General features: G+C 41.6%; 2 protein-coding genes across 2 annotated transcripts in view; one reads left to right on the top strand and one right to left on the bottom strand.

Moving 5' to 3' along the window:
• The window catches only part of FAM3C (FAM3 metabolism regulating signaling molecule C), a 53318-nt gene extending 49122 nt beyond the window's left edge, over nt 1–4196 (top strand). Inside the window, exons 9-10 of the mRNA XM_080818529.1 lie at nt 1088–1214; nt 1821–4196. Coding sequence (XP_080674655.1) covers nt 1088–1214; nt 1821–1910 — 217 coding nt within the window. The 3' untranslated portion in view covers nt 1911–4196. The remainder of the gene's footprint in view (nt 1–1087; nt 1215–1820) is intronic.
• An 8946-nt stretch (nt 4197–13142) lies between these two features.
• Nucleotides 13143–23229, bottom strand: WNT16 (Wnt family member 16; the record flags this gene model as incomplete). Its single annotated transcript, XM_080818286.1, has 4 exons — nt 23008–23229; nt 22575–22816; nt 20338–20624; nt 13143–13607 (listed from the first exon to the last, which is right to left on the bottom strand). Exons 1-4 carry the CDS (start codon nt 23100–23102, stop codon nt 13143–13145), a joined length of 1089 nt encoding a protein of 362 aa, XP_080674412.1. The 5' UTR covers nt 23103–23229.
• Between the last annotated feature and the right edge of the window lie 1727 nt (nt 23230–24956).

The following is a 24956-nucleotide window of genomic DNA, read 5'->3' as shown; positions in this document are numbered from 1 at the left end:
TATTTGGTTTTAATGACCACTCCCCTCCCAGCTATTTGCAAATATAAAACTTAGCTTGCCTCAGATTTTTACCAAAACATAACCTCTCTAACTGATGTATAAGGGCCATCTTTTGGGAGATACAGAGGCCTTATTGCCTTTTTCCCCCCTCCACAGCTAGCATGTATCGGCTGAATTTCTTCTTTTTCGTGAGACAGGGGACATTGAGAATGCTCAGCATTAGAATAATAACCTACACAAAAACTCTTTCTTTCTTTTTTTATTTTTTAAAGATTTTATTTGTTTGACTGAGAGACAGAGCCAGAAAGCACAAGCAGAGGGAATGGCAGAGGGCGAGGGAGAAGCAGGCTCTGCACTGAGCAGGGAGCCCAATACCAGGGCTTGATCCCAGGCCTCCGGGATCATGACCTGAGCCACTCAGGTGCCCCCCTCACACACACACAAAACTACTTACTGCCAACTTTCAGCTGTTTTCCTGCCACTTGACTTTTGCCACTGCCCTTCCTCTTTGGCAGGTACTTAACTGCTGTGTGGTTAATGTTCATTTTTATTAAATAACCACTCGACAGTTATCACTGAGGTGTAATTTATATACTTATTCTCAAGGTTCATTTTCTTTTAAAGAAACCATAGTATTAGAAACAAATACCGAGATTTTTGTCAGCATTTACCTTTATTCAGATGTAATTCACAAAGGGATTAGTAGAAATTCAAAGTGATTTTTAATTTTAAGAAGATACTGATTGCTTAAGACCTTGTATTTAACCTAGGTAGGCATCTGCTAACTACAGTATCCCTTATTTATTTGGTGGATATGGATGAAAGTGAATTATTGTAAAATAAAGACATCTAAAAGGCATTTCTTCATAGAATAAACTTAAAATTAGTTGCTAGATTTCATGTCTTTTTCACTAGCGAATTCAAATAGCAGGAATGTTGCTCTGAAAAAAATTCTGTATTTTTTTATGTTCTTTTATTTAAGCTGATATTTTCTCATCTCATGTTACATGTTAATATACTGGTGAGTCAGTATTACTTAGATAATATATAGTGCTCTGTGCTTATTGTAGTACTCTCTTTCTTTAAGACTCAATGATGAAGCACGGCGGCTCATTGCTGAATTGGGAAGTACATCTATTACTAATCTTGGTTTTAGAGACAACTGGGTCTTCTGTGGTGGGAAAGGCATCAAGACCAAAAGCCCCTTTGAACAGGTTAGTATCTTAGACTTTCATAATTAATGGGCGAAAGTAAATTGTGTGAAATTGTACAGTGAATATTCCTATCCTAGTTATTTGAAACTTAGACAAAGCAGCCGTTAAATATGTTCGTGTATTTTTCATAAGCTCTTGGTCATCAGTTATTTAAAATAATCATGGCATATTTTAAATCAAAACTAAAAAATAGGCCTATTCTTCATGCAGTATTTTTTCCTGTATGACCGTGCATTGGCATATGATTGCTTTTATCATGAGCTGTTTAGGAAGTGTTCATTATTAAAGATTTTAATCGAGCTTTTGGTAGTATAATCAGTTAAGTTTAGAAATACTTTAGAACTTAGTAGACTATAAACTTTACCTTTTGGCTACCAAATGGTCCTTCCGAAAAGTTCTGCACTGTTTTGTTCTTTCGGCTGGCTGGTATTTGACGGTCTCCCTTGCCCCTGGGGTTGCTCATTTACTCTCTTGAACAGTAACTTGCAGGAACTCATCATTGATAGGAGTGTTACTGAAACGAGTACAGTATGTTGTGGTAGAGAAGCAGTTCATAAAGGTGGTTTTTTTTTTTTTTAACTGTGTACTATTATTGTACCCCAACAGCACATAAAGAACAATAAGGACACAAACAAATATGAAGGGTGGCCCGAAGTTGTCGAAATGGAAGGCTGCATCCCCCAGAAGCAAGACTAATGCAGAGGAAACTGAAGGAAACGCACTTTGCCCGTTAATGGCCGAGCTGTGACCGAGGAGCTATGTGTAAATACTACGGGAGCATGCAGCCGTCTCGGCGTGTGCATGAGCATTTATCTCTTTGGATATCGGGATTATTTATTGCTAACGTAAATAGACGCCTCTGTAAATAGTCATCGTAATGAGCAAATCACTGAACTATTTCGAAGCACATTTCTCTGATAGTAGTACGGTGTTAGACTGCTACAGTGACATCTTTTAATTCTAAAAGCATACCCAGTGGATAACTGAACAGATTGTGAAAAATATATTGGTATATATACTGGTTGCTATGAAAACCTATTAGGGAATAATATGGATTTTAGGGAGGAGACTTTGTTTTCGTGTGTGTGTGTGTGTGTGTGTGTGTGTGTATTGTACACACACACCCATATTCAAGTATATATATATGTATATATATATATGTTGCCTTTTAACGATAGTATCTTTTAAATTCCAAAGATACTTGGCTAGTTGTGTGTGTAATGTTACTTTATAGTCTGATCTCCAGTGTACCTTTTTTCTTCGTTTTTCTCTTCTCCTCCCAAAAAACCTAGAAATAAAATGATATGAAAACCTATATCAGATATGTGAAAAGCACAACAGAATTTTTTTTTTTCATGTACACAGTAAAAAAGGAAGTGCGTAAATATAGGTGGTATTCAGGACTGTAGCTTTCTGGGTTTTGTGTTAGTAGTATGAATGATTGGATCTCACAGAAGCTGCTTAGAGCGAGGCTGGGGGTGGCAGCCCCACGGAGCCAGGGATGCGGGCCACCACCCTTCTGCACCCTAACCAGGGGCTTCAGGACAGCCGCAGCTGTGTTTAGAGCAATGCTGTCATGTGTTTCCTTATGGTTACCAGCACTGACCAAGTGGTTTGGAAAGAGGCATGCTTTAATGTCACCATTATTTTGATGGTAAACCAAGAAATATAATTCTGTATCTGTCTAACTTCATAATAGCAATTTTTGCCTGAAGATGTAACGACGTATTTAGAGAAGTCTTAATTACTACGTGGACTGATAACATTTAAAAATAATTTTATTTGAGTCCAGATGATTTCTACATAAAATTTTATTCACTTGAGATGTTCACTAAATGACTCAAGTTTCTTTGTTTTTGTTTTGTTTTTGTGTTAGGGCATTAAATACCTAGAGTGTATGAAGTATCTTAAATCGGAACATAAACTAATGATCAAACTACTCACAGTAGAAGGCGGCACTTAAATTTTGAATCTAAATTTTAGATGATTTGTATAAAAAAACTAAAGGCAGTATTTTTGTTTTGCTGTCAACCAACTTGGAAGCTATTCAGCTGTTTCTTAAATATTAATGAACTTTGGGGTACTGGTTCTTCTCTCAAACTGAATGTAATTCAAGAATAAATGCACCTTACACATTTAAAGAATTTTTGTAAACTTTTCAGATCTCTGGTGCTTATATGCTAAGTCACATTCAGCATGTGTATTTTGACATTTAAAATGCTTCCCTAGATTCTGTAAACTAAAAGAATAGCTATTTTCCAGATCCAGGTATGGTGAAATAAATGTTTTTTGCAATTTTTTTTTAAATAATGAAAATACTCTTGGTTTTTGCATTGTGAATTGTTTTGTATTGTGTGTCACAGTAATATGCCTCCCGAACTTCCCATTAATGTTGGTCACGCATTTATCATACTGCTTCACGTGGAAAATTGAAGACAGTCCTGGGGCTACACACACTAATATCCTCAGGATCTATCTTGATATGTATAGACTTTAAGTATCCAGACAGCAAGACATCCCTTTTAAGGTAGATTTGCGAAGCTGTACTAACTGTCAGAAGGAGGGACGGAGACGGAGTCTGTGGCGGCTTTGGTGCAGTTTGCTTTTGTTTCAGTTCTGTCTTGTACAGGTTGTGCCAACTTTGGAAGCAATAATTTTACTACATTTCATGTTCAGATATCTTTTAAAAATCCACATTATAAATGAAACAATGTTCCTTTCATGTTAAGAAATTTCTTTATTAAAATCAGAAATTTGGCATTGACATTTTGGTATACTCAATGGCATATAAGGATTTTTGGATGGATATTTTTTATTTATAATCACACTTTTTTTTTCTGGAACAAGTGTATCATAGTATGCCTATTAAAATTAAGCTAAGACAGTAGGAAAATAAGTGATATTTGGAAAATTAAAGAAAAATTGAGCCAGAGTCTTTATATTCCTGACTTTAATTTGATTAAAGTAAAATTTATCATGGTCTGTCTACATTTTGTATTTGCTTTGAAATGGATCAGCTAATGTTTTATTATTTTATGCCAGGTGAAGCTCAAAGCATTTAGCTTGTATTGAATTTATACTAAAACAGTTTTTACAAATTATAATTTAAAGCCCCCAAAAGAGATGATAATTTCAATTCAGTTGACATACCCCATTTTTAAGTGAAGGAATGAGAAATGTGTTGTGTTCAGTTAGAATATTAAGAGTAGAAATGCAGGTGGTTGGGTTATGGACAATGGGGAGGGTATGTGCCATGGTGAGTGCTGTGAATTGTGTAAGACTGATGAATCACAGACCTGTACCCCTGAAACAAATAATACATTATATGTTAATAAAAAAATTAACAAAAAAAGTAGAAATGCATTTAGAATACTTTCTGAAATGAGTATGAGAGGAAAAAATTACTTGTATTGATTGGGGAAGAGATTTGTCACTTAACCTCTTTAATAAGGCCTTGGACAGCAGCAGGTACATGTAGATTAACAGGAAAAAGTACCCGATTTTACCTTTTCTAAAGCACCCCTCAATTCTTTTGGTGCCTCTACCTAGGATGATTTTTCTACCACATGCTTGGTTTTTGATTGTCACGTTGCAATAGCTAGTCAATCCCCGTGCCCCTCAAGCTCCCTCAATTTCACTACTCCCGTCCTACTGCTGGTGTCTCCTCTCCCACAGCCCCTTTCTTGAGGTTCCTGTCAAGTCAAAGCTAGCTAGAGCAAAAATCAGGCAGGCCTGGCTTGGGAGGGGCAGTCTGCTGCGAGGTGGCCTGGGGGAGTGTGGGGAAGGCCATCCTGGAACCTGAGACCTCATCCACCAGAAACTTCCTGCAATCCAGCGAGGGTGCAGGCCACTGGGGGGCCACTCTGTTAAGGAGGAAAGGCTTTCAATACGAGGATATCTCTTCTAGAAAGGAAAAGGGACTTGCTGGCCCTTCAGTTAGAGATAGAAGAAAAGTTCCTCTTGCCTTGTTTTATGGGCAGTTTATAAGCAAACTTACTACGGAGAAGACCACCTTCCCAGAACAGCTAGTTCACAGGTACAACTTGCTGCCATTACTAAACTAACTGTTTGGGGCACGTGGCTGGCTCTTGGTCTTAGAACTAGGAGCTGCATGTTCCTAGTGTTTCAAGTAATCAGCCCATATTTATCTTACTGGATCGCCAGCGAGAAAAGGGGCCTAAAACCTTAAAGAGGAGTGAATTCTGTAATGGAGACAGTGTAGTATACTGGGTAACAGTCACACTTGCGTGAGTACGTGTCTCTCCTTCGTTGCTGACTGCGCGAGGAACGGGAGACGGTCCGCCGCCTCGACTGTGAGTTACGGATGCTGGCACGTGTTCGTGGTGCCTGCGCGCACTCAAGAAATGTAACTGCTAGCATGGCTGTTATGACTGACTCTGTCTCTTGAAGGCTGGTCAAGTTTCAGTCAAGGAGAAAAGTTAGGCCAGGCTTCAGCTTCCCAACCCCATCCTACCAAATGCTACGGTCTTCATGTTTGTGTCCTCCCAGCACCCCTGTGTTGAAACCCAGTCTCCAGTGCGGTGGTGTTTGGAGGTGGGGCCTTTGGGAGGAGATTAGGTCGGAAGGGTAGATCCCTCACTGAGGGTAGAGCCCTCATCCAAGAAACCCCAGAGAGCGTCCTGACCCCTTCTGCCATGTGAGGACACAGCGAGAAAACACAGGAACCAAGAAGCAGGCCTTTACCAGACCCTAAATGTCTGAGCACCTTGATCTGGGACTAAACAGCTTCTAGAACTGTGAGGACTGAATTTCTGTTGTTTATAGGCCCCCCAGTCTGTGGTGGTTTGTTACAGCAACCCGAATGGACGAAGACACCAAGCCCAAAACGGAGCCATTGAATGCCTTGGACAGGAAGGCGGCGACGGGGGTGCCGCTCCTCACCTGAGGTTCTCCGGGCCCCAAGCCGCTGACTGTGTACACCTGCTCTTCCACTCAGTCCGCGCCGACACCGGACTCCTTTTCATACGCAGAATTCGGGCTTTTGTGGTTCTCCAGGCAGCGGGCAGTTCGACTAAGCACATGATAGAGTTGCACTAGCTGTCCCCGCTGCAGGGGGAGGGGTGTGGGCAAGACCTTCTTGAATGGATTTTGAAATGTGTTTTGCTTTCTGAGACCTACGCTTCGCTTATAACAGTAGATTCATCATTTGAACTTTATACATTTGACTTTCCAACCGATTTTCGGCAATGCCTTGTGCCTTCTGGTGCTGCTCTGCCTGGATCTGGCCTGCTCAGGTGGACAAGCCCGATTCAGCAGAGCCGGTGAATTCCCTGCCGAGTCTCAGCCTCACTGTCTGCAGCAGAAGGTCGGACGGGATCGCTCTGTTTTCTGTAGGTAGAGCCCTCACAGCTGAGGGGAGGAAATGCCCGCTTCTGGAAATCAGGTTTTAGCTAAGAGCCCAGTCTGAGCCTCAGAGGTTCTCTCATCCTAAAACTTCATGCGAATTTTTCAGTTTATCATTCACAGATGTTCATTTTAACATAGAAATCTTTTCAAATATTTTAAGTTTCAGCTTCCAAAAATGTTTAGCTTCTGCCTACCCACGAGTACTGCGGGCCTGATTAGAGAAGTGCCGTGGGCTTTATTTGTCCAGCACAGAAAGGAGCCTCGAGGATAATGTCTTGCTAGTCTGAGCTCTGAGCAGAGCAGAGATCCTGAGGCAAGTGATGCTGACCGCTATGGTTAAGAGTAGGGTTGGTGGTCAAGGTGGTGGTGCCTGAGAGTCGCGGTTCTGCGGGGATGCCCCGAGTGGCAGAAGTGGGAGAGGCAGCTGTGAGGCAGGTGTGAGGGCAAGCTGTGGGCCCAGGGGAGAGCAGCCCGCCTGACGTGGCTTTCTGTTGTCCCTGAGGGAGAGGACCATAGGTTTACCTTCAGTAAAAAGAAGCTTGTACTTCTATAGAAATCTGAAACTTTTGTCCCAGGAGTGAACTGTTGACACCTTACACGGGCATGCATGTTAAACTTATGTCAGGGAAATAGGCCGTTTGGGGGAGGTTCCCTCTAATTCTATAGCACTGGGTGTGTCGGACATGAACACAACTGCAGTTGCGACCATTGCAAATTGGAGATTGTAGTTCTCTGTCGACAAAGTTTAGTTTTTCAAGAAATGATGAAGTGGGCATCCCGGGAAAGAAAAAGTGTTCAAGCCAGCAAAAGGAGAGAACTTCTCTTACTGAGTGGTGAAATTTATCTTTCAGCTTGTAAAATTTCTCTGCCCCTACCCATTAAATAGGGGCCATGTTAAAGAGACGTTACCACATTCGCTTTTTCAGTTTTTCCATCTTGCAGGCTTGCCTCGTATAAGCCCATACGGAATACACGTTGGTTGTGTGCCCGGGAGCTTGAGATGAAGCAACCTCCGTGGATAGGACATTAAACTTACACAATGTTACGTGTCCGTTATATCTCGGTAGAGCTGGAGGGAAAAAAATGACACAACTTACCCAAAAACCCACTAAAAAAAAAAAGAAGAAAAATAGGGATTGCGTACCAGAAACAAAGGTGATGACTGACTTACATTTTGTATATTTACCCCCTTCTTTAGTTAATGAAGAGTTCGAGGTGTATTTAAATGAGCAGTTAAGTTGGGTGACATTTCTCTTTTGTCCAAGAATAACTGGGGGTACAAGAGGCCACCCTTCCTTCGTAGCTATACATGACCGAGTGGATATGGGCATGGCTATGAGGGTTTGATTGTTACTAGCATGCAAAGGGAAAGGCTCCTTGGCTTTCCATAGAAGTATGGAGGTGAGCCTGCCCGAGGGTTCAGAACAGCGAGGGGACAGAGGGAACTGGGCAGCTCTATGCCCCCCAACTCGTTCCGCTTTTCCAGTCTCGCACATCCATCAGATGCTTTCACTTACTCTGCAAATTAAAAAGTCACATACGAAAACTGCAGTTTGTGTTGACTTAGTCCACATTTATTATTACTTTCCTTTGCAATCAGTGGGAGAGGCTGCTTTCTCGAGCCTGATTTTGTTCCGAGTGGATTTTTTTAATCATGCAAATCACCTCTAGCGGTTTTGTTTCAGATATGAATGTAAATCATTACCAATGGTAAGTTTCATCCATGTATTAAGAATGACACTTTATGTAACAATTGGCTGTAAGCACAACAATAAAAAGGATGTAAGTATTTACTTAATGTCACACTAAATTAGTTTGATCTTTACCCCTAGTCATTTCCTTTTTGGAATGATTGTTAAGCTCCTGCAAAATCCAACTGTTAACCACACTGGGACCTAAAATAGCAGGGAATTTAAATCACTCTGAGCTTAGAAATCAAGAGGCAATGTCTTTTAATTCTATTTCATGGTGAATTCTAAGCTCTCAGTTCTTCTATCACTTCACTACTGTTCTTCAACCAAGTTAGTACAGCCAAACCCTGAAGGAACATGCCATAATTTTCATTATATTTACAAATGCCCCAAACTCTTTAAATGGGGTACTGTAAACTCAGTGCGTGACAATCTTGCTGCTGCATGAGGCACAATATTATGTAGTGGCAGAAGGCCCAGATTCTGAGGAATACATAGAAGTTAGTGGAAACAATGCCTGGTATAGAGTAAGCACTATCTAAGTGTCTGCTATTATTTTCTATTTTAAAGGAAATGAGTCTCTGGTGTCCCCCACCCCCCGCCATGTCCCCCTTTCATGCTGTGCCACAAGCATTTGTCCTTCTCAGGATACCCCATCACCCTACTCCAAGAAATGTTATGACTTATCACATCTGGTCTATTCTGAGACTGAAATTGGGGAAAAAAAAAAAAAAGACTTTCAAGCCAACTTTCCTTCAGAAGAGCTTGTCCTGAGGAGTATTCAGGGTTCCTGGAGATGGGATTTGAATTTTTCTTCTGCAAGTCAGCTAAGTGGATTACAGTGCTCTGGGTCACAGACTGACTCCAAACGGGTGGATCTCTGCAGTCTTTAGTGGCCTTTGGGACATGATGCGACAAGTATCATCCAATTGCCTATCAATCAATATTTTGATGGAAAGCTTTTCTGGTTCCTCATTTTAAACCCAAACCTACTGGGGCACCGGGGTGGCTCAGTGGGCTAAACCCTCTGCCTTTGGCTCACCTCACGATCCCAGGGTCCAGGGATGGAGCCCCATATCGGGCTCTCTGCTCAGCGGGGAGCCTGCCCCCCCCACCAGCCCCCCCCCCGCCTGCCTCTCTTCCTACTTGTGATTTCTGTCAAATAAATTAATAAAATCTTTAAAAAAATCATTAAAAACAAAACAAAACAAAAAACCCCAAACCTAACAGTCCTGATGGTACTTCAGAAAGTTAAAGTGTGTTTCTAAAACACCGGTGGGGGATGTCACATGATTATAAAGCTGCAAATATATACATGGTCATAGCATCTAACTTGTATAATTAAATCCTATTGTTATTCTAAATACAACTATCAAGAGTTTCTTTAAGAACAAAAACAATGATCATCCAGACTGGGAATAAGGAAATAATGCAATTGTTTATAGTCAAACAAATTAAAGTGTTTTTAATGTTTTGTAAAATACTACTAGCAGGGAAATGTTTCAATCAGCAAACTTATTTATCCAGAGGTTACAGATAATGCCATTTGACAGGTTTTTCTCAGTAGCATTTTCAGACAATCATTGCCTCTTACCACTGCCTCTAGTAGGCAGCCCCCAATTTACAAAATAGTTGAACTCCTGAGTGTGAAATTCACACACCAGATCCACCTCCCCTCCCCTTTGAAGGTCATCAAAGGCATTTAGAGAAATGAAGACACTTTGTATCCTATACATGTATCCACAGCCCGCTTTGTGCGGCTCTAAGCCTGACCCACGTGCTGCCAGAAAGCTGCTTTCAAAACACATCACTAGAGCTGAGGACATCTAATGTCTGCGCTGCCCAGCACCAGGGTACACTTTAATGGTAACGTCAAACCTGGTTTTCCTCTGTGGATTTACTCCTTCCCTATTCTCAAGCTATGTGGGTTTAGTTAGAAGTGACCTCACCGCCAAGTACCAGCATGGGTCTCCATTACCTTAAGATGATCAGTGTATTTATGCCCAAACCCCAGCTTCCAATGGCCATTCTGATTGGTTCAGGGATGGACACATTAACCAACTGGAGCCAATGGGATGCAGAATGACCTTTGCTGGGCATTCTGTGAAGAAGGAAAAAACAAAGTTTTCCATCTCTCCTATGGGAGCAACCAAAAAAGAACCTCTCTCTTTCCTTAGAATGAGTGGTAGGAGAAGGTGAGGTCTGGGGGGCGTATGGCAGCCATGTTGCTAAGAAAAGAGGAGAGCCTGGGGCCACTGGGGGTGGGAAGTGTCCACCCCACCATGTGCGGCCTGAAGTAGAAGACAACACTGCAGAAGCCAAGCCAGGCTGTTTCAGCTAGAGCTGGAAAGACCTGAACCATGGGGAGTATAGCATGAGATTTTTGATCAAGCTTCACAGGAACGAGGCACAACTCTGGACTTTCAGTTATGGAGTCAGTATATTTCCTTCAATGTTTGTCAGTCTGAGTTGCATTTTCTGTGACTTGCAACATGAAGAGACCTAAGTAACAGCAGGCAAAATCATCCAGAATGGATAGGAACACTTGGGCTCCACAACTTGTATCCCCCAGAGCTCCATGGTGCTACCTCAACCATGATGGGGAGTGGGAGGAAAATGAGCCAAGCCCAGGCTGTCTGTCAGTAAAACGGGGGAGACATCCAAGGATGGCTTCCGTGTTGAAGCCAGGGAGGAGAAGTAAAAGAAGTGAGAGACACAGCTTGGGTCTTAGGAGTTCCTGCTCAGGCATCCCAGAGAGGAGAGTCCTAGTTGGCATCACTGCCTCCTTCAGCAACAGCTCAATAGTAATCAGGTATTTGGGAATTAGCATCTGTCTGGTTCTTCCAATTGGTTGTAAGGTAATTACGAAAAGATGTCTAGTTAATAGAAGAAATTGGTTGTTAATGGGAACTATTCTTAATCTTAAAAAAAAAAAAAGAAGAGATTGCTTATTTTCAATGCAGACAAAATAGACTTGCTATGCAAAAAAAAAAAAAAAAGACATGAGAATAAGTGTTTCTCAGTGGAGGCTAGATTGGTAAACCACTCTTTTAAATAAGTACTATATTTATTCAATTATCATTTCTGAATTTCTCATTTATAAATATTTTTTTGTTAGACTTTAAGTGCCACAATTAAATGTTTTGCCTTGAATTTAATATTAAGCATGCCTGAGATGTTTTCCATGGGTTTGCTCTTTTTCACAAATTATTGCTCTGCCTTGGTACATAAAATGGAAAGGCAAAAGAACGAGACCTGTGGACAAGGAAACATTTTCTTTATAATAAGGAAAAGAATATTCTTTCTTTGTCCTTTCTGAATTTAGAAATTTTTCCCTGTATAATACTGAAATGTTTAACAATTCATAAAAAACATAAGCATCTATGTTTAAACACAACCTTAAATATAGCCCTGTAATTTCTACCAGGAACCTTGTAAAATATGATGAATAGGCATGCGTGGATACTAAACTTAGACCATTCAACATTCACATGGAAATGCAGCATTACATACAATATAATAAATATCCAGGATATCAAATCCACAAATTGATCATTATTTTGATTTAGATTCTCTTATCCAGTTAACACTTTTACTGCATAATTTATTATAATAACCTTACAAGTTAAACATAACTAATTAAAAGCAGAACTTAACTAATCTGCTGAAATAACACAATTCTCAATATTTTGCAGCATATTTTAACCTATAACATCTGAAATTGTCATTTTGACAAGAAAAACACATCCATATAACTAACTACTCAATTAACTTCTTTTCAACGTTTAAAAAAGGTATGGAAAGAAACAGAAGCTAATCTTATTTCTGAGATAATTTTATTGCCTTTGCTCTTGGGCTTTGGCAATAAGTGTCTTAAGTTTCAATATATATCATATAACTTAAATACTGTATTTACAAAATATATAACTTTTCTTAGCAAAATATTATACAAAATACTGTTTTTACACATTTAAAGGGTGCTTCCCCTTACAATGTATGAGAGCCCTTTATGTTTTTACCTTTAATTTTCCCACCTGCTTTTAAGATCCCTCTCTTCCCCATTATTTCTGAGCTGAGGTTTTAATAGTAGCAACAGGTCTATCATTATGAACGAAACCAACAACACTATATGTTAACTGACTTGAATTTAAATTTTTTTAAAAATGAAGCCAAGGATAGAAAAAGTGCTGTATATCTGACTGAAATTTTTCAGATAAATTCTCCTAGTTAAAAGGCACTTAAAATCCAAACCATACATTTTACTTTTTACGTTTAGATTCTTCCCTTTTGTCACTAAACATCTCTAGCAAACACTTCCTAGGCACACAGTATCACTAAGGGAAATTCGTTTTAATTGCCCTTCTTTCGAAATGCCTGAAAGGGTAACTAAGCACCCAGTAGTTCTGTTAACTTTCCAGCATCTGTTTCTATGCGCGAATCATGAGATTTCTTCATCTAAAATGCTGAGAGAATAAATGAGATCCTGTTTACTGTTCCTTGCTGCTAGAAGAAGTGTCTTTCAAAAATGCCTAATATTCACTCACTACTGCTGAGTTCCACAGCTGAGTTCCACAATCCAGGATCTTATCCTGAATACGGACCAGGTCTTCCTGCGGGAAGGCTCCTTCCTGTTCTTTCTTGTTCAGGAGTCAGATTATCTTCCTGGTGTGTCAATATATATTTCTAAACCAGCAAAAAACGAACCCAAACCTTGTTAACTCTGCTCCTTTCTCCCCGCAAATCCACGCGCTCTGTGTGTGATGGGCTATCCGTTGGGTAAAGGGAGCTCAGTGCCAGGTTCCCGGGTCTGGACTTAGAAGGCAGGGGTCAGCTTCACCAGGCCTGCACGGTGAGAGGCTGGCCGGAGGGGTTACTTGCAGGTGTGGACGTCAGTCATGCTTTCACACCTCCTGCAGCGGACGTAGCAGCACCAAATAAACTTGCACTCGCACCTCTCCACGTGCCTGACCACGTGGGTGTTGTAGCCTCGGCCGCAGCAAAGGAGGTTGCAGCCGTCCGCGCCCTCCGACGTGCGGTTGCATTCTCTGCCTTGGGTCCCGGGGATCCCTAGTTTCTTATCCTCAACACAGTAATTGGGAGACTTATTAACGTAGAGCAGATCATCCTTGCGAATGGGTATTTTCCTCTGATCTTTGTCTCTTCTGCGCATTTTCCTCTTTATTTTGTCTGAGATTTGGACACTGTTTTCGTATTTATCCTTCAACAAGTGGCCAATCTTTTCGAAAGAAGACATACTTTTCCAGCACGTTTTCACAGCGCAGGAGCCGGAAACTCCGTGACATCGGCAATCCACGGACATCAACTTGGCGACAGCCTGAAACCAACCGTAATGGTATTAAATAGCATTCGTGAAGGGTTTCCCCCCGCACCCGAAGCTCGACTGACCTCATCCCTTCACTTTCTGGGTCTGCCTAGTCCTGCCTAAAGGTGATCGCTTTGAACGCGAAGGCTCTTTACAGTTGCTTCAGGGTTCAAGTGTTTTGTCCTTCTCTTGACCCTGCCGAGCAAACACTTCCAAGTCTTGAAGTGGTGGACTGGGCTGCTACTGTTATCCAGGGCGATCTGAGACAATAGAGGGAAACCACTTCTATTTCTATTTCTTTGTAGAATTCTGGGTGTGAGAGGATGCCCACGGGTACTTCCCCGTTCCTGACACCAATCACCTTGCAACTCAGAGTGCGCGGTTCGTGAACCGGCAGCACCGACGTCCCTCATGGGAAATGCAGACTCCCAGGCCCCACTGCAGACCCACAGGACCAGAATCTGCATTTTAATAAGATTCTCCGGTGACTCCTACGCACATTAAGGTTGGAGAAGCGCTGAGAAGGCAGGTGTCCTGGGTGCGCACGTGCACAGAAGCATCTGGGGAATTTAACGAATAACCGGGGCTCTAATCCCTGAGATTCTGAGTTAACCCGCAGAGGCGCAGTCCGGGCAGTGGCACTTCCATAAAACTGCTCAGATGATCCTAATGGGCATCCAAGCACGAGATCTACGGAACTGAGAGCTCCCGCTTTTGATCACTGTAAAAGTCCCTTACGTTCACGTGGGCGTGGGGGGTGGGAACCGCGTTATCCTCTGGTCACAGACCACATGAGAAACCCTGACTAATCAACTTAAGTTGGTCAGAAGGAGAAGGGGCTGGAGAATGTGGTTGCTCCCAGCACATTCTTCCCCTCTTCTGGAAAATTAACTCAAAACATATGTCCTATTCCTGATGGATCGGTAGCACCATCCCCTCGTAGCAGAGGGGTAATATATGTATGTAACTTTTCAATTCAAAGTGCAGAGTTTGGTTTATTCAGACCGAGGAATTCAATGAAATTACATATATCCGTAAGAGCCCACTGCCTGGCCCACATTAGAATCTAAATAAATATCCCCTCTCCCGAAGAAGAAGGTGGTACAGGAAGAGTTGAGAGAAAAAATTTGAAAAGGGGCTAACAGTGCAAAGGCAATGTAGAGATTTCAAGAACTTTAGGGTTCTGCTGTCTTACACACCGGGCTAGTCAGCACAGCTTCCTTCAGTCCCCAGAGGATGGCAGAGCAGATTAATAAATCGCCAGGGCTAGCTCTCGTGTTGACGGTCTGTCAACATGCTGGGTAAAATGAAAAAGTGATCTGTCCGTTCAAGAACGTGGAAATTATGTGTGTAATCGCACCAAAGAAAGGGAAAACTTCACGGCTTAAGTTCCACTTACACTTCTTATCAAAACTATAAAATGACAAGGGTTTATACTTGGCTATTTTGTGCTAAACCCGACACTGACATGTTTGTGGAATGTTATGTTTCCTAACAAATTAGAGTTTCTGAACTATCTAATGAGACAGAATATTTCGGACAATTTATCATAGTTGCAACCTTGAGTGAGAGCGTATGGTATTGATTTGTGTAATATTTGATACTTCTTATTAGTGTTTAAAATAATAAACAGAATAATATTTAAGCCCTGTCCTTTATAGAAGAGAGCACATATGCTTTTTGTGAATTCACAAAACGGAGAAGCAAGTAGCTATGTCTATTTCTTATTAACACAGGGCAAAAGATACCTCTCAATGATAATGAGAGCAATTTATAAAGTATGGCACACAAAAAAATAAAGTATGGCACAAACGCTTATTTGCTTAAATTTATGGCATTCGATAGTCACAAAGACTTCAATTCTTTCAAATGTCTCCAGGCAAATAAATGTTCAATGAATGCAATCTGCGTACTTTTGTTCAGATTTTAAAGGCTTGAAGGATATGAGAATAAGAGAGCTCAGTTAATGCTAGGTAATAACAAAACAAATTGTCCAAAGAAAGCCAAAAATCGAAGAATGTCTGTTTATGTATTTAAACCTGATCAGCATTCCTTCCAGTCATCACTTAGTGATTTAAAGCCGGCTCTCGCTCAGGATCTTACTGAGGGGAGGACTTTTTCTTTCATTAACCAGTTCAGACATCACGTATGGTGTTGCCAATTTGCAAAGCATGGAAGACAGAGTAGATGCTCACCAGATACTTATAGAATAGTTAGTCCAGCTCACTGGAACAAGTTTTAACTCATTCTCTGTTGGTCATATTAATTGGAAGGAAGAAATGAAAACCACCTTTAGCAAAAGAGTCACTGCCAGGAGAGTCAGTGGTATGGGGAGACATTGATCCTGCTGGGTTCTCCTCCCATTCCTCAGCCCACAACTGTGTCAGTCCCCAGAGTGACATATTACTTCACAGGTGTGAAGGATAAAAAGAGAGACTGATTTTCAAATCTAATGATACCACCTGCTGAATGTGTATCAGAATTTTGGGAAGATTTTCCTGCCAGAGGAAAACTAGGGTCTTTTAAATACTTGGAGTTGATTGTAACTTTTCAGGGATGATATTTTAAAAGTTTTATTCTATTACCTTTCAGTTCCATTATCTTTTTGTCCTTAACAGTAAGTATAAAAATGGCATTTTTATCATCTACATATCTTACATTTTATCATATATATTTTATATTATATATCTTACCATATATATTATCATATATATACATATATATAGTTTAGGATAGAAAGCCAAATAAACTTCAAGGAGAGGAATTCCAATAACCTGACATGCAACTTAAGTGGTTATAGACCCAAAACACTCTAAGGAAGAAACTTGGACAAATAGGGATTAGAATAAAGCAATGTAATTACCACTAGGAGAATTTGATGAAATGCAGAGTTCTAGGGCAGATCTCACACACACATACACACACACACACACACACACACACATTGTAGAACTTGGGTGTTTCTCAGAGCACCTCTTCATAAATTGTTTTACTTGATTTAGTTTTATGGGAAGAAATGCCTTGCACACAGTAGGTCATTCATGAACATGTACTTACATATTATTGCAGTTTTACCAACAATAAACAGCATGGTTAAGACACTTGCCTTTTAGATTAAAATGTACAGTTGGTGATATATGATCTAAAGTCTTTGTATGCAACAGAAGAATTTTAGTAGAACAGAGAAAAGTGAAAGTGGAAAATGGAGTATGTTTAAGGAACTTGCACGAACACTCCACAAAAAGGTATATTCTGAGCTTTTCAGCTAGGATTCTTAATTAATGTCAAATAGCCTTTCTGGGCTGTAGTGATAGTGGTCCTTTCCTGCTAACAAGAAAATAAAAGGATAGCAACCGTCTGAGTAGCATGTGGTTATGAGAAAATTCTTTTCTCTACTCTAGTTGAGTTGTTAGGGTTTATAACGATATTAACAGAGGAATGTTTTGTGAACTATTGCAAACAGATGTGCACATTTTGGTGGAATATTTTTAAACTATGGGAGAGCAATTAGGAGGGTAGCATTTAATTTACTGGGCTCTTTGCGTTAAGTTTTGGTTTGATAAACTTCTAATGAACTGAAATAGGAAAGATGTATCATTAATACTTAATGTAAAAATAGAAACTGCTTGAAAAATGGGCTGCGGAGTTGCTGGCCCCACCATTTTGACTCCGAGGTAACCCAGCAGGCAATGATTGTTTTATCCAAACTTTACAGAAATGACCCAAAAAACTGCTGCAGAACATTTTGTTATGAGCAGTTCATTTTGTCAACTATCAGATGATCTGGTTAAGTTTTCAGGAAAACGGTGACATAAGGTTGGATGGTTATATGTAGAATTCCTATTCCTCTGACCCATTTTGTCTCTTTCAGTCCAAAAATATATTTGAACCTGCTGAAAGGCAAAACACTTATGTGTTGTTCAAGTACTTATAAATATTCTTGAAACAGGTCAATGAACATTTGGGGTTGGGCCCTTCCCACTTTTTTGAGTTACTCATCATAAAACAAATTATGGGGTAGGGAAACTTAAAAGTTTATGAGGTGGACAGGGGAAGAATGGAAATATTTTAAGCACACCAAAAGAAATACCCATAAATATTCCAAGTCACATTATTCCCAGAAGTTCTGCCCCTGGAAGACATCACATCATTCTGTTAGCCAATCACCGTTCAGCAACATTATTCTTGGAGTCATAACTTTAGGAATGGTGTCAGAAACCAAGTGGGAATCAGAGTACTTAAGGTCAGCGGTTAGAAAATCATCTATCCTGCTCACAGCACTACTAAGCGCCAGTACCCACATTTCTCTGAACGCTTTCCTACATTTTGAGTTTGGGATTTTGAGACCAAGAAAATCAACTCAATTGAATGCAGACCTTGAACTTTACCCAGAAGAATATGCCTATTAGATTAAAATCTTAATTGCCAATCTTAAAAATGGAGTTGGTTGTTCTTCCTTGTTAGATGATAGCCTGCAAATTTGGTTGGTTTTTGTTGTTGCTGTGGTGCTGGTGCTGGTGGTGGTGGCGGGGTTTTTTTTTTGGGCCACCAGTGGAAAGAAAAATACAAAAATGTTTGAGTTGTAATACTTCTTGAAAAAAGACCAACAAAAACAGCAGTCCAGGTAATATTTTGTAATATTTTAAGATTCCATCTAGACCAATGGGGAACAAAAAGATTCAGTAGAGAGAACCCTGAAATTGACACAAACTGTATGTATATGTTTAGGCTGAATTGTTTTCTGCATAATTAAAATGGCAGAAACCCCGGTAATGTGAGAAGATTGTTTTTTGCCAACAAACACAGTGGATTAAAATTGATGCTAAACGGTTGTATGTTTTTAATAAACTCAGAATATAAATAATAGTTTAAGATCAAATAGTTACAGAGGCAAATACTGTTACCTAATTTGAAACAACACACGAGACAGAATAAAACTAAATAGCTGCCTAATGATACTAATAAAAATACAGTTAGAATATTTCCGAGCTTCTCACAAGTTTGGGGATAATCTTTATTCAAGGGAATTAATTATGACATGAATTTCCAAGTTTTGTTTTCTAGTTAAATTTTTAAAAAGCTCTACCAAATTATTTAAAAAATGGCTAAAGAAGATTTAAGATCTAAATCGATAATCAATATTCATTTTTTGTTTTTAAAATATATTAATTTGACTTATTTTAGTATTTTTCTCATTTTAATTCTAAAGTTTTAAAGAACATACATTAAAAAATGTAAACATATATTTAACCCTCTTTTATAGTCATATGTTAGAAATAATTAAAAAAATCCTTTATTGGAGAATACTTAAATTGAAGCAGAACCCCGTTCATCGAATTTTTTTTCATGCAAAACTTTAAGGAGAAGAGATACGTGCATAACTACAGTGTTAAACAAGAGTTACTTTAGAGTGATCAGCTAAATTTTAAAGCTTCTAAACAAAAATATGAAAAGCCTACCTAGCTATTTACTGACTTTCCTACTTTCTATTTTGCTATTTTATATCAATATTCAAATCGAATTGAAAATTCAGATTTGAATTTGAAGTGTTATGGTGATAATAACATTTATGGAGTTTTCTTGTTTTTGTATTATAAACCAGAGCGGTTAAGCAGAGAAAGCTGGTTGAAACTTGCACCTATTCTAAGTGGGTTCCATTTATCCCCAAAATGTGAAACAAATGCAACGTGTATTTTAAATATTCCTGACAGACACGGCAACTTGTTTTAATTTATTTCAGGAGATTGTGGAGGATTGCAATGACTACTTTGGGACTTTTACAGGTTATTGGATATTACAATAATATAGGGCATGTGCTGATATTCCCTGTCTTGAGAAGATTAGTACAACATAGAAAATGTATATTCATAAGAAAGTTTGGACTGTTGTAGGAAAATCGCTATGAATTGCCAAGTAATTCAGCTATGTCGCAGAGCTCCAACTTTATGGTGTCAATAGTCATTTAAATAAATATGTAAAAGGTAAATTAAGTTACAAATTGATTCCATTTTGAGAAAACTTAATACGAAAAACCAAAATTCATAAAAAAGGTTAATTAGATGGTGGTTCTTCAAATTTGCCTACCCCTCAGTCTTATATATATTTAAGTATTCATACATATAATATATCTTAGCTTCTTATCTGCACTTATCATTTTTACAATGTATCTGTATCACTTTATAATACAATAACAAATTATCTTTTTAAAAACTTTGTTTTACCAAAATGTTAGTTAAGAGTTATATATTCCCGGATGTATTCAAGAATGCCTGCTAGAGAATGTAAGGACATATCGATAACATGTTTAGGAGTCATTGCTCACTAAAAATAGATTTAAAAAAATCAAAATTCAAATTTGAGATGGAATTAGATTCAGTCCCATTAGAAAGGCAGATTCTATAGATGTTAGTCTGGCTCTCTCACAAATGGACCAAAATGACCCCAAAGGCATGCCTACGCCTATTATTTTATAATTACTGTTCTGGGTGTACGAAGTACAAAATCACCAATACATTCTATAATCAGATTCAACTCCTATCAGATGGAGAACTGAAACTAAATCAATGTAGAAGTTATCCATATATAATAAACACATGTACACATTATACATATGCATGACATATATATTTCTTAGACTACAAGTGTATGTTTTTCAAGTCATTTGGACAGATGCATTCAGAAGTGTAATCCTAGTGTTATTTACTTAAGGGCACTAGATTTCATTCCAATTTCCAATACGTACCTGCCTTCCAGCTTCATTGTTGTGCAGGTTCATTGCTAAAAGCACTTTGCTTTCTTTTCCTGTAGTGTTTCTGATGGGGAAATCTAGGAACTTTCTGCTGAACCACATGCCATACTGGACATCGTCGGAGCAGCCCCCCCAGTGCCAGCCTTCGCTGGCTGAGCCGCCGTTCTGTAAGGTGGTGTCACAGGAGCACTCTGTCATGTTGCCTGCACTGCAAGACCTGGTCACAGAATGCACCAGGCCTGCTGCCATCACAGCATAAATAAATGCTGTTTCCTTGGTGCCTAGAACAAAGCATAAAGTGCTGAATGAAAGAGCCAAACCTCTGTCTGTTTATGTTCACAACAAAGCTTCCCGTTCATCCTCTTAGCAGGGAAGCTGTTTTTCAATTGCTTTCAATGGATGCTTTTAATGAGGACCTATTTAGGAAGACGATTTCATATTGTTTCAGTCTTTCAAAAAAGCAACATTAATTTTCAGTATTTCACTTGGGGGGTTTTTTATATATTGTGTATCATAAATTGTCCTCACACCTTAGAATCATCTGTTTATTTTTAAAATTAAAAAATATGCCAACACCTAGCTCAGTGCTTAATAGACAATAAAAGTTCAATAAATATGTGTTGAATTTAAAATTCTCTGCATGGATACCGCAAATGGTAATACAATGCTCCAAAGAATCCAGATTACTTTTTAAAAAATTTATCATTTTGAATGTGTTCTCATGAAACACACGCTGAAAAATTTGGTGTGATTTTTGTTTGTATGTTGTATGCTGGTATGCAAATTGGGATTAAGCAAAGGCCAAAGCAATCAGTAGATGTTACAGTTTACTTTCACATCAAAGACCGTTCTTTTTTTTTTTTTTTTAGGAAGATATTCTAAATAACAATCACAAATATTAATATTAAACAGTTAAATATCTTATATATTACTAGCTTATCCTTTTACAGGCTGAAAAGCAATGAAAGGATTGAAATGTCACCAGAAAAATAAAAAAGAATTATTATAGAAAATCATTGAATACATATTTAGCACACCTGCAATAAAGATTGAGCTAAACTCTTTGCAAATTAAAGTCCCATCAAAACACTAGGAAAATGGACTAGAAGAGACTCAGCAGGTGACCTTTTTTCTTTTGAGATGTTAAGATAGCGCTGCATGCCCGTTGTCCAATAAACCTTTTCCACAGCTGATGTCTCTGCATTTCAGCAACTGAAACTTTTCTTCTTTCTCTCCTCCTCCTCCCCCTCCTGTTCTCCCTGTCTTCCCTTCTCCTTCCCCTCCTCCTCCTCTCTCTTCCTTCTTCCTCCTCCTTTTTCCTCCCTTCTTCCTTCTTCACTTCTTTTTTCTTCCGCGGGGGTCAGGGCTCCTTGGGAAGGGCGCGCCGCCCCAAACGCAGCGGGGCAAGCGCAATGCTTTGGCGGCGACGTGTGCAGGGAACGTGTGGAGAAGGGTCCGAGGAGGAGGGAGAACGGAAACGAATGTGAAAAACAACAACGAATCTTTGGGCGCCCAGGTTCTAAAACTCTCCGAATCTGCTGAGATTCCCAGAACAATCCTGGTTCCCTGTGCCTCTATCCCTACCGAGTAACCAGGCACGTGGAAGTGGAACTTTTACTGCAGCTTCCCGCGCCGCGGGTGTGCTCCGAGGAGGGAGGATGGAGAAGGAAAAGGAACAGAGGGGAGAGCCGAAGCAGTCGTGCTCGGTGAGCCGCACGTTGAGGTGCCCGGGACACTCCCTTTAGAAACCAGCGTTATTCTGTCTACGCCGCGCTCCGAGGTGCCAACAAACGCGGGGCTTCGCTGCAATTAGCCCCCTGTCCAGGGCTCGGTGCGCAGCGGCGCTGCTTAAATCAAAGCAGATGCGGCGGCAGCATTCCCTGCTGCCGACATCATGTTTCTCCAGCTGGTCACCCACGTAGGGGGGCGCTACGGGGTCCGAGGGGTCGGCCGGGTGGAGTGTCAGAGTTTTTCTGTAACTCCCGCCGGGCGCCGCGGGAAGGAGGAAGAGCTACAGCTCCTAGCGCCCGGCTCCGGACCCGGGGGGTCGCCCCCCTCCAGCACCGCACCTGCACCCGGGCCTGGCTTCCGTCACCCCCAGTTCTCGTCCACTAAAGGACCTCTTTCGGGATGTAGAGAGCGACGGACCACGCAAGCGCTACTCTATTTACTGTACTTGGAGGAGTTGTCGCCCTCCATCCCGCGCCATCCCGGAGGGTCCCGGGACTTACCGCTGCTCAGCTCGTAGCCAAAAAGGGGGCTGGTGCCCGGCGGGGCGGCGGCGGTGACCAGGCAGTTCCACCTCTCGTGTCTGAACTGGCTCCTGCACTCCTGAATGCCCAGCCGCGCGCCCTCTCCGATGCTCGGCAGCAGGTACGGTTTCTTCTTGCACAGCTCCTTCTGGCGGCTGTTCAGCGGCAAGTTGGCGCAGCCCAGCTTCTCCGGAACCCCAAAGGAGGCGATGCCCAACCACCTGTAAGACACCGCCGTCCCTAGCGTGAGCCGCTCCCCAGCTCTCCTCTCCAATCCCACATGTTTTTCTGAAAACTGGGTCATCCGCCCTAGGAACCCCCGCCCTGCTCCCCCTCTTCAACTGAAAGTTCCCTGGGGCTGGGCACCCCTTTGGCCTCAACCCGCGTGCGCCCCTACTGCCCCCATACTCACATCCAATTTCCTTGGGCTCCGCAGGGGAACAGCGCGAGCAGGGCTGCCCACAGCGCGCACAGGCGCGACAGTCCCAGGAGCGCCGCTCTGTCCATGGCCCCCGCATGGAGTCCCCCAGCCCCAGCCACTCCTCTGCTCTCCCTCCCCAGGGGCCCGCCGAGCCAGAGGTCAGTTCCCCAGCACCGAGTTGTCCCTCGCCCTCTTTCCCCCTGCAGACAACATAAAAAGAAGGCCAGCGGTGGTAGGGGCTCTCCGCAGCCTTCCCCTGGCTTGCAGGGAGCAGTGAGAGGAGGTGGAGAGAGGAGCCTGGGGCCCTCCTCCTGCGACCAGCTGGAGGTGTGCAGGAGGTGCGGGAGCGTCCCTCGCCGGAATAGGTGAGAAACTTCTGTTGATGTAGCTCTGTCTCCATCGCCCCCGGCCTCTCCTCCCATCTCCTCCCCCTGGCCGCGCCTGGAGCCTGATTGGCCCAACCTCGGGCCCGCATCTCATCATCCCCGGACCTCAGGCTCCCATTGGCTGCGAGCGGGCTCCGCGGGGGGCGCTCGGGCCCGCTGCTCCCGGACGGCGCGTCCGGACCCGGGTGTGTTCTCGACCTTTCCTCCTGTCACGGTCTTCCGCGAGCGGGGCCCTGCGGGAGGGGTATGGATTCAACCAGAAGACGGCTAGGGCCGCTTCTGTCTTAGCAACCCTGGGGGAAGGCGTGGGTCGAATGGGAGATGTTTGAGTTCCACCCACCCTGCTCGCATTTGGATTAATTACCCTCTGGGTGGAGTGGCTGGAAAATCTCACTGCCCCCGTTTCTTTCCTCTCCTTCACCTCGCCGGAGAGGAATCGTTTTGAGTCAGATACCAAACAAGTTGACCTTTCAACACTCTGCTTGAGGTCTCAATGTGTCAGGAGACTTTAGACGGGGGAAATGCTGTCGAGCTTGAGGTTGTTGTCGTTTAAATAGTTATTTTTAGTGAAAGAGAAGGTTCTGGCCTAGTGTCTAATCTACCATATTTAAATTGTGTTATGGGATTTCGTTTTCCCGGTTTGTCTTATTTTCGGCAGTCTTCTTTGAGAGCACTGTCAGAAGATGGAGGGCAGAGAAGGAATGCGTGAGAGAGCTTCTCGGAGAGCTTTCGAAGAGGTGAGGCTTGTGTCCTTACCCTTATCTCAAGTCCATATTGTAGCTCACGTGGAGACCTTGGACAGGGCTACACGCTGAAGGCACGTTTTAGAAACTTAACTTACTAAATGCCTACGTGTGCCCAGTGCTGGGGGGAATTTATAAGGACCATATCCCTTCCCTTAAGTTCACAAGCCAGCCACAGAGACAAGTCGAAAACAAAAGAATTTGAGATTTCAGTGAAGGAGAGGATAGAATCCAGTGAGGTACTCTTCGGAGCCAAAGAGAGTTCAGAAGCCAGAGAATGTCTGGTGGCTGGCGGTTTAGGAAGGTTAGCTAACCAGTGTTTTTCAGGATAGAAGATCTCGGGGAGAACTGTGAAGGCAGGCCGGGTGTGCTTAGCTGTGGTATCCGGAAGCCTTGCTCTCCTTGTCGGTGACGCCAAACTTTTCTAAGAGGGGTCACCTGCTCCTTAGAGGACTTCTGAAATGGCAGTAAATTCTCAGTTTAGACATACCAGCTTAGTGGGTGCCATAATCCAAACTTATTCAAATAAAAGATTGGCTTTGCTTGCATTATCCTCAAATAAAGGATTTTATTTGCTGCATATCTCCTATATAAGCCCAGAGCGGTAAAAGCTCACTGAAATTCCCATCCCATCCCATTCATTCCTTTATCCAACAAACATTTGTAGAGTGAACACCATGTACCAGGTCCTAAAGCCACATTGTAATTTTTAGAGAGTCAAGTTGATGATAGGGTGTAGTTACTGATCCAGAAATATTTTGGCTAATGGCTAGTGGCCTCGCTCAAAATCAGAACTTTCATCCAAGCTCAC

Source organism: Martes martes, assembly GCF_963455335.1.
Source record: "Martes martes genome assembly, chromosome: 11".
NCBI classification, from domain to species: domain Eukaryota; kingdom Metazoa; phylum Chordata; class Mammalia; order Carnivora; family Mustelidae; genus Martes; species Martes martes.
Note: the sequence above shows the minus strand (reverse complement) of the source record. Positions and strands in the feature narration are given on the sequence as shown.